Source organism: Sus scrofa, chromosome 6 (genome assembly GCF_000003025.6).
Source record: "Sus scrofa isolate TJ Tabasco breed Duroc chromosome 6, Sscrofa11.1, whole genome shotgun sequence".
In the NCBI taxonomy this organism is placed as follows: domain Eukaryota; kingdom Metazoa; phylum Chordata; class Mammalia; order Artiodactyla; family Suidae; genus Sus; species Sus scrofa.
In genome coordinates, this window is record NC_010448.4 from 97,075,964 (window position 1) to 97,090,510 (window position 14,547).

At 41.9% G+C, this 14,547-nt stretch overlaps 1 protein-coding gene across 7 annotated transcripts in view; it reads left to right on the plus strand.

Moving 5' to 3' along the window:
• Nucleotides 1-14,547, plus strand: part of SPIRE1 (spire type actin nucleation factor 1) — a 180,569-nt gene that overhangs the window by 141,941 nt on the left and 24,081 nt on the right. For 5 of the 7 annotated variants that reach the window (XR_002344986.1, XM_021096025.1, XM_021096030.1 and 2 more), the window contains 2 exons: nucleotides 4,222-4,263; nucleotides 9,830-10,002. Coding sequence is in view for 6 of the 7 variants with exons in the window: in XM_021096025.1 (XP_020951684.1) it covers nucleotides 4,222-4,263; nucleotides 9,830-10,002 (215 nt within the window). In the remaining variant the exon portion in view is untranslated. The remainder of the gene's footprint in view (nucleotides 1-4,221; nucleotides 4,264-9,829; nucleotides 10,003-14,547) is intronic. The other 2 variants (XM_021096026.1, XM_021096028.1) reach the window with 1 other exon arrangement.

A 14,547-nucleotide genomic window follows, 5' to 3' on the forward strand; every position in this document is an offset into this window, starting at 1 on the left:
TAATAGAGCGTACCTCTCACTTACGAATCTGCATCTTTAGGACAGCAAGTGCTTTCCAGTTAAAATGATGTGTAAAGCATGCTGAGTGGCAGGTCCACGTGAGCATTTATATAATAATGAGCCACAACAGGTAAACCATGTGAACCAAGAGTCCTTATCCTGCGAGTCCTTCAGTGAGCCTGGGGAGGGTTTGAATCCCCTGAAATATATGCATATGTACACATTTCACAGAGTGTTTGTTTGTGCCTTTTTCTGGAGAGAGGCTCTGTAGCTTTCCTCAGATTTCTAAAGGGTCGACAGCCTCAAAAGAGTAAGAAGCACTGTGAAAAAATTAAGAAATGGTTTATAGGATGGCAGCTTAAGTCTAGATTTTTTTAAACATTAAAGAGGAATTGAGCCAGAATAATAGGGGTAACTGAAAAGATTGCAGCAGAACTGTAGGGCAGCACAAGTACATTACCATGAGAAAAGGAAGCTTCACAATATTTACGGGAGTAAAGAGCAGGGACTGGAAACTTCAGTGGATGGTCCAGTAGAACAGAGGCAGGAGCAAGATAGGCGTAACGTGCTTGTGTAAAGTGGATGATGTTTGACATGTGGTTCCTTCATTTTTCCAAGTGTGTTGAATCTTTATTTTCTATTATGTGACTGTGTCAGCTGTTGGGGTAGATCGATGAGCCGATGTGGTCCCTGTCCATGAGTGCTTAGAAGAGTAGCTCAGAGTGGGAGCATATTTAGTGTGGCGAGTGCCCTCGAGCCTGGCGGTAGCAGTGCCAGCCAGCAGTGGTGTGCGGGCGGCTGGGGCCAGTTTGTGGAGACCAGCAGTCCTTGTGAATGACAAGGGGATGCTTCACATTGCTTGGAAAGGCCTTCATGAGCCCTGGTCCTGTACATATTCTTCTGTTTCACTTTAAACAAATTAGATGCTAACTAACAGGAAACCTACTTTAGGATTATCAAATATCAATCTTCTAGTATATCATATTATTTTATTTTAACCTTATGAATTGGGGCTTCACAACAATGACTTGAGCTGTTATAGAAAGTGACTCTTCTATGACAGTCTTACTTTTAAAATTGATCTTGAACCTTAGTTGGAAAGTAAACGATTTGGGCTCATTTTTTCTGCAGCTCTCCATTGGTTCTTACCATGCAGTTTCACTTTGGGGAGTTTGAATAAAGGAGGTAGAATTTTCCTGAAGAAAAGTTTCCATAAATAGTTTTATAACCTTCCCCCTCCATGTAATTGCAAGTAGAAACCCACTGTAGGAGCTGGAGAAATGTATACATGTTTAAAAAAGAAGCGTTGCCCATAATCCCAGCAGCAGAGTGTGGGCTATGCCTGGCTGTGCATCCCGAAGTGGAGATAAGAGCTCTGTGCACAGGGGCTGCCTTTGTTTAACATTGTATGTGGCGTGAGCATCTTCCTGTGTCGTTAAATATGACCCAGAAGGTTATTATGGGAACATGAGTACAAATTATGGCTAGATTGTCTTTTATTTCTCTATTGTTTTACAGGCTAGTTCCATTTTTTCCTATTAAGTCTGAAATTACTGTTCTTATGCATCAGTCTTTGTTCATATCTACTCACTTTGATTTTCCCTAACTCCTTTCTTAATATCTCACACAGTGTATAGATTTGGGATTTTAAATATACGTTGTTCCTTTAAAACTGTCTTTCCCTTGATCATCTGAATTGCTCTTATGCTCAGCTGTTGCCTCTGTGGCATATAGAGCTTGGACAAGATCTGAACCTCATCTTCCCAGAAATAATGGCATCCCTTTCTTATGTAGCACCAGTCTTACTTCAAGATATGTTCTTGTGTCAGAGAAGAGCATACTAGAGAAGAGTGATGAGTGTTTTGAGAACATGTCATATTTTATTTGCACCTAATTAGGGGGATCTAGAGTTGATAGTATTTGAATTTAGCAATGCAGAGTTTTTTGAATGGTAAGTGGAGATGTATTCTCATATTCTCATCAACATCAAATCTCTAAGAACTTTCCTGTGAGACAACTAAAACACAGTAAAGTGCTTATTTAATCTAAGCACAATCTGTAAGTATGACTGTTAACAAATAGTTGCTTTATTTGCCCCATTTAAGATGCACCTCCTCCTTGTTGACATAAGTGCTTTTTAAAACATTTGCACATGGGAGTGCCTGCTCTGGTGCAGTGGGTTAAGAATCCAATTGCAGGAGTTCCTGTCGTGGCTCAGCAGAAACGAATCTGACTAGCATCCATGAGGACACAGGTTCAATCCCTGGCCTTACTCAGTGGCTTAAGCATTTGGCATTGCCGTGAGCTGTGGTGTGGGTCACAGATGAGGCTTGGTTCTTGCATTGCTGTGCTGTGGTATAGGCCAGTGGCTACAGCTCCGATTTGACCCCTAGCCTAGGAACCGCCATATGCCACAGGTATGCCCTAAAAAGATTAAAAAAAAAAAAAAAAGAATCCAACTGCAGTGGCTTGGGTCACTGCAGAGGTATGGGTTCAATCCCCTGGCCCGGCACAGTGAGTTAGGGGCCCAGTGTGGCCGTAGCTGTGGCATAGGTCGCAACTATGTCTTGGATTCATTCCCTGGCCTGGAAACTTCCGTAAGCTGCGAGTGCAGTCATAAAACAAAAACAAAATCTGCATATGATTCTGACATCTTGCGAAGTTTTCTTTGGGATATAACTCCATGCTTTTCTTTCACACCTTTTTTTTTTTTTTTTTTTTTTTAATGCTGTATTTAAGATTTGGAGCTGTATATGTAAGTTGACCCTTTAAAAACATCTGCAAAACAACATATTGAGAGTTACTTACACTCTGTATATTAAGTTTGGATGTTAGAGCTCTCTGGGTGGTCCACCTCAACAGCAGGAACTGAGGGCACGTTGTGCCTGATGAGCCTCACTGTCCTCACTGTGGCCCTGAGGGCCTCTCTTCAGACCATAAAGGCATCTTGACCCTCAGCCATAGAATAGATGGACTGGTGAGAATTTGGGGCTGCAGTGAAAAGAGGTAATTCTCACTCATGAATACCCAAACCCATCAAATCTTTGTAATAACCTTTTAAAATCAGCTTCATTGAGATGTAATTTACCTAACCATAAAATACACCAATTTAAAATATGCAATTAAATGTTTTTTAGTATATGTAATAAAATTTTTGAAACAAATGATTTCAACGGGAAAGAGCTTATTTTTAAGAGGTTATATTTATTTAACTTTTACTATGTGCCAAGAACTATTCTGAACACCTTTTTCTGGTATGGAATCACTTAATTTTCATAATAATTTCATGAAGTAGGTGCCAGTGTTCCCATTTAACAGATGAAAACTGAAGCACAGAGAGGTTAAGTAACTTGCCCAGTATCACACTGCTAGAAAGTGGCGGGGCTGAGGTTCAAACTCAGGCTCTCTGACTCCTGAGGCCTCTTTTCAACAGCCAGTTAATTGCCAACCCTAGGTAACTCTTGGCACCTTGGGATGCTGGTGGTGTCTAAATGAGATTTTTATCCTTTTTTTTTTTTAGGGCTGCACCCACAGCATATGGAAGTTCCCAGGCTAGGGGTCCAATCAGAACTGCAGCTGCTGGCCTACACCATAGCCACAGCAACTCGGGATCCAAGCCACATCTGCGACCTATACCACAGCTCACGATAACACAGGATCCTTAGCCCACTGAGCGAAGCCAGGGATCAAACCCGCATTCTCGTGGATACTAGTTGGGTTTTTAACCTGCTGAGCCACAACGGGAACTCCTGAATAAGATTTTTTATAAAATGTTTCACCAATATGCAGAGAGCCAAATTTTCATCCTGAAATAAATTATTTAAGAACAATACATTTATTCTTAAATTTTAAAGATTTTGTATGTTCCCTAAAGTCATGTTTTTAAAATATGGCTATACTTTGTTTTGATATCTTTTATAGTTAAGTAAAAAGTCCAATGCTATGATTCTAAAATGTTTGCACATTTATCATGCTTTCTTTTTCAACATGTTCTTTAAAAAGTTGTTATTTTTTCTTCATTACTCCATTTCAGGTCTTAGTGATATAATTAAAACTAAGACTCCTGGTTTTATTGTATTTCAGATTGTTATTCACTACCTTCTGCCTTTAAAGTCTGAAATGTGCCACTGCAGATCTGGAACCCTCCTCCCTTTTTCATCCTCTCTGTATATTCCTAACAGCTGAATTGTTTTCTTTTTATTGTTTGTTTTCTTTTTTCAGCAATGCGGCCACTTAGCATGTCTTACAGTTTTGACTTGTCAGGTAAAAAAAAAAAAAAAAAAGCACTTTCACACCTGACGTGGGTTTTGTGGTCTCTGTGAAATACATTTCATTCATCTGCTTGTTCAAACCTGTCAAAAAAGAAAATTGAAAGGCTTCTTCTCAGCTGTGGTCAGTCAAATAAACCATTCTATTTCTTTGAAAATAATATACTTAAAAAAAATTAAAACTACAGTAAACCTTTGCCTCCCAAGGGCCTGTGGAAGAGCCACTGTTGCAAGTGATGGAGCAGGGGCCCAGGCTGTGGTTGCCTCTCTCGGCACGTCTCCTAAAGCAGCAGTGGCAGCGCTCTGCCTGCAGAGCATGGGAAACAGTGTCATGAAGCAAAGTGTGACACTTCTTACCCTCTAAAGCACTTGCTCCGTTATCTAGTAGCTGTACTCACAACTGTCAGCCTTGGAGGAGGCCTGCTCCTCTCCTGGTCGGCAGGACCTTTCTTTGTGCCTGGTGCTCCTGTGTGGGAGCCTCATCTCAAGGGTGTGTGTGTTTTGGGGGTAGGGGGGATTCTATGTGCTGGTTAAGAGTCTGAGAACACATGAGCATTGCCATGACTTTGGTTGTAAAATATAATTATGTGCCTTGGGCTTGTAGTACAAGTTTAGACCCTTCTGTTAAATAGGCAGGGATTAATAGAGAAACCGGTAACTATTAATGACTAAATTTGATCTGTAAAGTCAGCTCCCCCCTTTTTTTAAAGTAACATAACATAATTGTTATGATCACCCCCTTTTTAAATTGAGTTTTTAAACTATATATGAGTGAATTTTCAAAGCCAACTTAGTCCCAACAAAATGACAAGTTAAAATTTTTAGTTTTGGAAACTGCTGTTTTGAATGTAAGATGAGATAAGATATTGGCACTAGTATTTCCTTTTAGAATTTCTTTTTCCGTGCCATAGAATTGTTGGCACACTTTATATACCGATTCATATTTAAAGAGCCAGAGAATCCTAGTATTGTGTTCTATCTGTGAATATTTACTGAGTATCTTCCAACTGCTAAACTGGTTCCCAATTGCTTTGTAAATTTCTGTTTATATTTGTAGTTCTCTCAGGCGTGACTAATATTTGCACTTTCAAGAAACCCAGATAAATACTTTACATCCTTCACTTACTACTTTTGACTGATCACTGAAGAACTTTTTCTATTTTCTTTATCCATTTGGCAATTTTTATTTTATCAGCCATTTGCAGAGTGATTTTGGGGAAAAAAAATTGGTCTGGAAAATAAACTCAGAAATGTTTTAGAACATATGTATTACTGCTGATCTCCAAAAGTTGCCAGTACGTATTACAGACACTGTAGCCCTTCTAAGTATCTGCCAAGGCTGTTCCTCTCAGGTGCACTGTCTGGGAGTGGTTGGCTGCCAAGCGCACAGACTTCAGCCTCCTGCGAGTTAGGCAGCAGCAGGGGGCCTAGGCGCATGCATGCCACGCACGTTCTAGTTACGTCAGGTGTAGCTGTGTTGGATGGGTTCTTGTGTCAGGAAGAAAGCTCTTGATGCTTAGCTTTCTTAATATAAAAGTGAAAAAATTTTATTTGCTTTCATGTCTTATCATTTTCCATAATTTATTCTGTAACTTAGCATACTTCAAAGTTTCCACATCCTTCATTCTCAATTTGTTGTGCTTTCATGTTTTCATTGTTTCATTTTGCCTAATCAATTTAAATGTCCGGAATTATAATTGGAAAAGATTCATCCATTCTTCTAAATGCAAAGATTGGGATGCATTTATTCTCTAAATTGGGAAATTAGCAAGATGAGGAGTAAATATTTAAACATGTTGTGTAGATAATGCCTCTGAACTTAAGTGTAGAATAAGACAAACTGAAGTATGTTCTGCTGCTTAGGTATGTTTTAGAAATATTAATTCTTAGTGGAAAATCTTCATCCATTCAACATAGATTAAGGTAAGTATAATTTTCTGATACAGATATTAAATGTACAATCTATTCCAATCATATTTCCTCCATCTAAATAAGGCAGCAGCTGGTGTATCTGACACACAATTTTTATACCATATGATAGTAGATGTTATTACATAAAGTATTTGTTAGCATGGTTATACATTTTAGATTCTGAATCTGAGCTATGTCTAGCATCTTTAATGTTTTGCTTACTTATATCACTAGAAATTCTGTCTTACATAAAAGTATAAAGTCTTACCCAAAGATTTGGTTTTTACTGGATATAGTGAAGTAATGAGAATGTAATCATTTGAGCAGAAAAGTATAAGTAATCAAACTACTTAAAAATATCTCTTAAAAATATGTTCAACTGGGGCTTTTATGGATATGCAACATGTGATAAAATCACACATGGTATTTAGTCTTACATATGGAGATGCTCCTGAAACCTGGCCGTGACGTATTTTTCTGTTAATCCCATTTATCCCAGAGCTCTGAACTTAGTACTAGTTGTTTATTTCAGAATGTCAGTTGGTGAGCTCAGATACCATGATCAAGGTCAGCACGGTGTTCAGGCGGTTAGAAAGCTGTTGGGTCATTTCTCCAATCCCTTCGCACTGAGAATGGAATTAGCTCATGGCAGCTGCTGTCACTTACCAGTGTTCCCTAAACTTCAGTGCACGAACTCCACCCTCATGATTTTACCAGACTTAAGTACTACTACCAGTACTATTTAGCTTTTGGGGTGGGGGGTGCATACCTGTGGCATATGGAAGTTTCTAGGCCAGGGATCGAATCCAAGCCACAGCTGCAACCTACACCACAGCTGTTGCATTGCTGGATCCTTAACCCACTTTGTTGGGCTAGGACTTGAATCTGCACCTCCCAGCAACCTGAGTCTCTACAGAGACAACACCAGATCCTTGACCCACTGAGCCACCAAGGAACTCCAGATTTAACCTTTTCTAATCTACCATAAGTGATTTTTAAACATTTCTTAAACAAAAACATCCATAAAATCATGTATCTGATCTAGTAGTTACATTTTTTCTGAAATATTAAAATAAATATATAACCATTAAAACTGCTTTACTATTCCTCCATGCACTACTAGTGATTTTGCCCTTGGGGAAGCTCTGGCTTGGAGGTGCTCTCTGTCTCCAGGGTGGGGCCTGGGGGTGTGATAGGGAGGGTGGGAAACTTTCTCTGAGGACAGACTCCTCCTACAGCCTGAGCCTCTGCAGGAAAGGTGCAGAATAAGATGCAGGGAGAATAAGATGCTTCCAAGTACACTGAAGGACCATATTTAAACATTGCCTTTTTTCTTGAATAGGAATTAGCCCAATCATTTCCTCCTTTGCTTTCTGGAAAACATGTGGCAACCTACTGCTCACCACACCTCCTTATGAAAGGTTTATTTAAAGATTTTAACATTTATAATTTGTGTAAAAACTCTCTGCTTTTGCCCTCTGTCTCCTTCAGCACACCCCTCCCCCAATTATATATTTGTTCTAGCTATTTAATATCTAGAAAGACAATAACAAAATTAACTCTTGTGTTGTCAAGTTTTCTAATAAACATGGTAAATGATCGGTGGACAAACCTCTCTTCTTCCTTTTCTCCTTCCTCCTCTCTTGCTACCCAAATCCTTTCCTCTGGTTCATAAGGCCAGTTCTAGTTCTAGTTCTGGCCTTCTTGGTCTCTGAAAATAAACAGCAATTGTGACTGTTAAGTTAGATATTATCATTTATAATAAATAACTTACACAACTCATTTAATGTCAAGGAAGGCTGCGCTAGGACAGACATTCTGAATGTTTCCTGGAAATTTGTCTCTTACATGTCAAGCATATAAATATTATATGTTGAGGGAATGACTATAGATAGAACATCCTTGTATTTTATCGTAACTTGAGGTCCAGTGCTTTCCCTGATACAGGAGCATTCATTGTGTCTTTGCTCCTCAGAGCTTAGCATCCCTTTACCCCCAGCTGCAGGAGTTTTATAGTCTGCTTCACCATCAAAGGTCGGTTTATGTGCAGTGACTGCTTTTTCTCATTTTTAAATACTCTAGGTAGCTGTTGAAATCATGAAGAAGGTTAGTTCCACTTGCATTGGAGAATTATAGACTCCAGTGCAAGAACAGGTGGCCTCTAGAGTCAGTGCTGACAAGGACTCCAGTGTCCGCTCTGCCACGCTGGCTGTGTGACAGGCTGAATCACTGAACCTTAGGCTCGGGTACAAGTGGAGATAAAAGTCAGTGTTAATAATTGCCAACATTTATTGTATACTGCTTTTATTACACACAGTGTTAAGTAAGTGTTTTATATGCAGTTGTTAACTTATTCAGTCCTCAAATCAAGCCCATGTCTGTTCTTAGCCCCATTTTACAGATGAAGAAATGAAAGGTTAGCTAACTTGCTCAGGGTCAGACAATTAGCAGCAAAGCTAGACTTTGAATCCAGACCGTCTGCATCTTATGATACTGTGTATTCTCAACTCTGAACTCTGTACCCAGTGCCATGTACTCTTAATCTGCACTGTCTTCTGTGCTGCATACTCTATGCTCTGTACTCTGTGCTCTGTGCTGTGTGCTTTGTGCTCTGTAGTCTGTTCTCTCTACTCCATGCTCTGTTCTCTATTCTGCCACATTGCTCACTGCCTTACCCTCTAGATTTGAGCTTTGAATAATCTCAGTCATCTTATCAGAGGGAATATATCATGATTCTTTGTGTTCATGTTTTTATGTATATAGATTTTTAGCTATTTTTATTTTTAAATCAAGGCATTTTTTCTTTTCTTTCTTTTTTTCTTTCTTTCTTTTTTTTGCTTTTTAGGGCCATACTCATGGCATATGGGAATTCCCAGGCTAGGAGTCAAATCGGAAACTGCAGCTGCTGGCTTAACACCACAGCTCACAGCAGCACCAGATCCTTAACCCACTGAGCGAGTTATTTATTTATTTATTATTTATTTATTTAGTTTTTGTCTTTCCTAGGGCTGCACCTGAGGCATATGGAGTTTCCCAGGTTAGGGGTTGAATGAGAGCTGTAGCCACCAGCCTACACCAGAGCCACAGCAACTCGGGATTTGAGCCACATTGGCAACCTACACCACAGCTCACAGCAACACCGGATCCTTGACCCACTGAGGGAGGCCAAGGATCAAACCTGCAACCTTATGGTTCCTAGTCGGATTCGTTAACCACTGAGCCATGACAGGAACTCCCTCCAAGCCATTTTCAAATGTTACAACCATATGCCTAATAAGGCTGTGTGCCCGCCATCACTTTGATCCATCAATCACCAGCTCTCTGGAGGCTATAGAATAAGGCTAGCTTTTCTGGGCCTTTGAAAATTGGAATCAGTACAATTTCTTCTAGCTCTAAATTTTAATCTGCAAATGTGAATATAAATTACTCACTTAAAGGTTTCCTTCATTGGAAGCTGAGAGTTAATATCTAGAGCACACGTTCTGTATGCACAGGTGTTGTAGTGTCCTGCCTATGTGCTGTTTGCATGATGTAGAGCTGCCCCATCACCCTGGGTGGGACTCCAAGCAGGGACTTAGGAAAGTGCATTTAGTCCACTGATTACCTTCTTGGGCTCAAGGAAAGGTAAGCTTTCGCCTTTGTTTTACCAGATGTAAGTACCCCTGAATCTCCGAAGAGTGCGGTGGAGTCATCGATGGTGAATGGAGGGTTGCCGTCACAATCAAAAGAAAGTGGGCCCATTGCCCCACAGCAGGTGCCTGTGCAGCGGAGGAAGCTTCTCAAAGCGCCGACTCTGGCCGAGCTGGGCAGCTCTGACTCCGAGGTGAGGCCTGCGGAGGTGAACCTCCCTTGTGCTTCAGTTCTCGCTTCACCTCTTCCCAGTTTTCAGTCAGTAAAGTTAGGATTAAAATTCATTTCTTTAGCAGAAAATGAAACCATGAATGACTTTGTTATTTAATAAAGGCCAATATAATAGCTGTAGTTTATAGAATGAGTTGTACAATATGTATGTCGTCTTAGATTATAGTGAGGTCAAAACACGTCAACACTTTTCAAACCTGTATATCTTAAATATTTTTTCCTCTGTCTGGGGGAAGAAAAAGAGAAACATTTCATAGATTCTTCCCTGTCTTTAGACACACACACTGACTCATATACTCATACTGAAGCTAGTTCTCTCTGTAATGGTAATACCAACAGACAAGTCTCCAAAAAAGCTGTGCTAGTGCCCCACAGACACTTCCTGCTCCTGATGTGGCTGCTTCCCAAGAGTCTGCAGGCCTGTGTCTGCAGCATCAGTCTTGTCTATCTCCACTGCCCTATCCTCAAAATCAGCTCACGTAAAATGAAATGATTAATCCCTGTCCCTCTCATCTCCTGTTTGCTGTCTTAGGTGCTAGCTCCATTCTCTCCTCATTCATCCAGGTTAGAATATAAAGGATTATTTTTTAATGACACACTCATCAGTCTCTGCAAATCCAGCAACATCAGTATTAGCAATTGTGCAACTAAATGTTTAAGTATTGAGAATGGTAGGCACCCTATTGCTGCAGGTCTTCAGCACATCTCTCTCATCAGTCCAGTCTTAGCTTCCCTTATCCTCGCTTCCCCTACTCATCTTACAGACACCACCAGACTCTTTGTCACTCCTGCTTGAAACCTTTTTAAGGCTCCTCGCCACTTACAGGATTGAGTTTTCATCTCCTCAGAAGATGTGCGATCTGGTGCCCACCACTCCCTGTCTCAGTTTACCCGCCAGCCCCACTCAGCCCCTTGCTCTTGGCTCCTCTAATCTGTGCTCCGAGTGCAGGCTGCCCCACCCCAGTCCTCTTTCCTAACCCTTCTGCGATGCCCTAGTAACTTTCTGAGCCTTGTGTTTGGTTGGAGTCCTTGACCCTTTGTAGTAGAATTACCCGGTTGTCTCTCTCTCCCCAGAGTTAAGGCTCCCAGAGAGGGGGACTGTGCCAGGTCCACTTCGTGTCCCAGCTCCTAACGCCCAGCCCACACCCAGGTATTTAAAGACATTCAGGCTAACCTGTGAGAACAGTTTAAATTGAAAGAGGATCTGGTAGCCAGCCACCAACATGTGATGATTGAAATGTAAATCACATTAAATAGATGGGAAACTTAGTTCACTCACAGTTCCCACATGTGGCTAGTGGTGACCACGCTAGACGGTGCAGACTCAGGGCCACCCTCACAAAGTCTGTGGGATAGCGCTGTGCCTGTGCAGGGGGCGTGCCCTCCTCCCTGCCCATGACCCACTGTGGGCTCCTCTCCTGGTCCTTCCTTCACCCGAGCAAGACGCCCCGCCATGGTGAGAGCCATTGTCTTAGTTTTCCTTTTCCCCAAAGTGCCGTGTTGATGCTTCACGTCCGGATCCCCTGAGGCTGCTCAGGGTTTTCTTGATGAGAGCTCATGTGTCCTGCACCTGCCTGGTGGAGATTAGATGGGAGGCACAGCATGAGGTGCTGAGATGCCAGCTTACTTGGGGCTTTGCCTCTGGCTGCTGGCTCAGGCCTGGGGGCGTCATCTGCTTCCTGGGACCAAGGGCTGGTCTTGGGCAGGGACCAGAACCAGCATGCCCTCCTCTGCAAGTTCTGGTGGAGGCTTTAAAGGACTAAGGAAGACTAGTCAGGGACACTCACCGTGGGAAGGCCTTTTGTCCCTTTCTTTTCACACTTCTGGTTGGAGAATTTTATTTATTTTAATATAGCTGATTTACAGTGTTCTGTCAGTTTCTGCTATACAGCAAAGTTACCCAGTCCTACATACATATGTACACTCTTTTTCTGATTGGGAAATTTTAAAATTCTAAATATGTTCAAACTTTAACATTTAGAAGACAAAGATAAGCAGAAGATTTTATTTTTTTAAACAACTATATTTCAAACTTGAGCTTTGTAATAAAGTTTTGGTAGAATTTCTGTTGATGAAACAGCTTTAATTGTGATAGATTAGTTGTGTTCATCCTAAAAACCTTTTTATTTTTTAAAGCTACTTTAAGATTATTTGCCAGCTTACTAAGGCTAACTCAGAAGAATGTCTATTGTAAAGCCTAATAATGAACCAACATTTCTATAGACCTGAATGAAGCACCTTGAAACTCAAGCCATGTTTCCTTACAGTGATTTACTGATTTGTCTTGTCCACACGGAACATGCAGTAGGTTCTGGCTCTGCCATGTGGACGGGGCACAAGACAGGTCCCTTATCTTGCCAGCTGTCCCTTAGTCCTGCATCCGACGTTTCCTCCAACTCCAGAATGTGGCAGTTCTGCCCAGAATTATGAACATGGAATAGAGGCTGAAGAATCCTGTCTTTTCTAAATTGATGGATGGGTGTTCTTTTCCCACTTCAGTGAATTCCTGATATCAGAGAATTCCTAAACCGAGATTGATTATTTCAAGTCGTATTTGCTCACCTGTAAAATGGCCACAGAGGAGTTCCCATGTGGCTCAGCAGGTTAAGGATTTGGCATTGTCTCTGTAAGGATACAGGTTTGATCCCTGGCCTGGCTCAGTGGGTTAAGGATCTGGTTTTGTCCCAGCTGCAGCTTGGATTCAATCCCTGGCCCAGGAACTTCTATATGCCGTGGGTGTGGCTGAAAAAGGGGTGGAGGGTGGGAGAAGCAGCTCAGAAAAGACTGGTCTTATTCTTCTCTTCCAGCCCCTTAATTTTATCACCCACTCCCATTTTTTCCTCCTTCCCTCCCATTTCTTGAGTGGCTTCCAACTTTTTTTAAGCACCAAAATTTCTTAACATCAAAGCTATAGAAGTACAAGGCAGGTGAGCTAGAAATGGAGGTGGGGACAGAGCCCTGCCACTCTCACCCCCACCCCCTACACCTTCCCTAAGCCTCCTGGAGCAACAGAGAATTCCTGTTCCATTCTAAGGCAACTGTAGTATCTGCTGACACTGGCCTTCTTTTTTTTTTTGTCTTTTTGCTTTTTCTTTGGGCCACTCCTGCGGCATATGGAGGTTCCCAGGCTAGGGATTGAATCGGAGCTGTAGCCACCGGCCTATGCCAGAGCCACAGCAACGCAGGATCCAAGCCTCGTCTGCAACCTACACCACAGCTCACGGCAACGCCGGATCGTTAACCCACTGAGCAAGGGCAGGGACCGAACCCGCAACCTCATGGTTCCTAGTCGGATTCGTTAACCACTGCACCACGACGGGAACTCCGACACTGGCCTTCTAACCAGTGGGTCTGCCTGCAGCTCCTGCTCCATGCAGAGACTCTCTGCACCATCTCGGCCCTTTCCGTGGTTAGAGGAGTGACTAGAGCCCCCTGGAGGGATGGAGCAGTGACAGCAGCGCTTCCAGCTGCAGCTGGAGCACTGTTTTACTCCCCACAGAGCAAGTGCTGTGGCACATGTTGAAGTGGTCCTGGTTTGGGGGGTTTTTGTTTGTTTGTTTGGGTTTTTGTTTGTTTGGGGTTTTTTTTTTTTTGTCTTTTCTAGGGCCATGCCCTCGGCATATGGCGGTTCCCAGACTAGGGGTTGAATCAGAGCTTTAGCCGCTGGCTTACGCCACAACCACAGCTATGCACGCAAGATCTGAGCTGAGTCTGCTACCTGCACCACAGCTCTTGGCAACACCAGATCCATAACCCACTGAGCGAGGCCAGGAATCGAACATGTGTCCTCACGGATACTAGTTAGATTCGTTTCTGCTGAGCCACGACAAACTCCTACATGTCCTATTAACCTAGCATCCTCAGCCCATCAGAGATTTTTTTTCTCACATTTAAAAAGTATCTTCCAGCCATCAAAATACTGACTGTATGGTAAACTCTTTCAAACATGACCTCACTGAATTTCCTCTTGCACAGAGACCTCACATTAAGATTTGACTCCCACTGTCCCAGGCTCTCACCTTGATCACCTGTGCAGACATGTTTCATTCTGTTCCATTGTGCACCAGAAAACTCCTGTTGCCCTTGCTGTCTTTGAGTTGACTTAAACCCGGGTCTGGATTATCACAGAGAACAAGTTCCTGTTTATCTTTTATTTACTTATTTATTTTGGCTATGCCTGTGGTGTATGTAAGTTCCCAGGCCAGGGCTCTCACCCACGCTACAGCAGTGACCCAAGCCACTGCTTTGACACTGCTGGATACTTAACCCACTGAGCCAATAGGGAACTCCGAGAGATTTCTGTTTAAATAATCCCTACAGAGTAGTGAGTTTCTCTGTAATCATCAATATATTATTATAGGTCAGATATTCTTATGAAATTGAATATTAATGTATTATTTACATTATCAACATAAACTCAGCTGCTTTATACAGAAAGAAAAGTTCCTTAATCATTTTCAGAGCTGTGAGATAATGACTAGCTTTTAGTTTTCTTAATGCCGTTAAG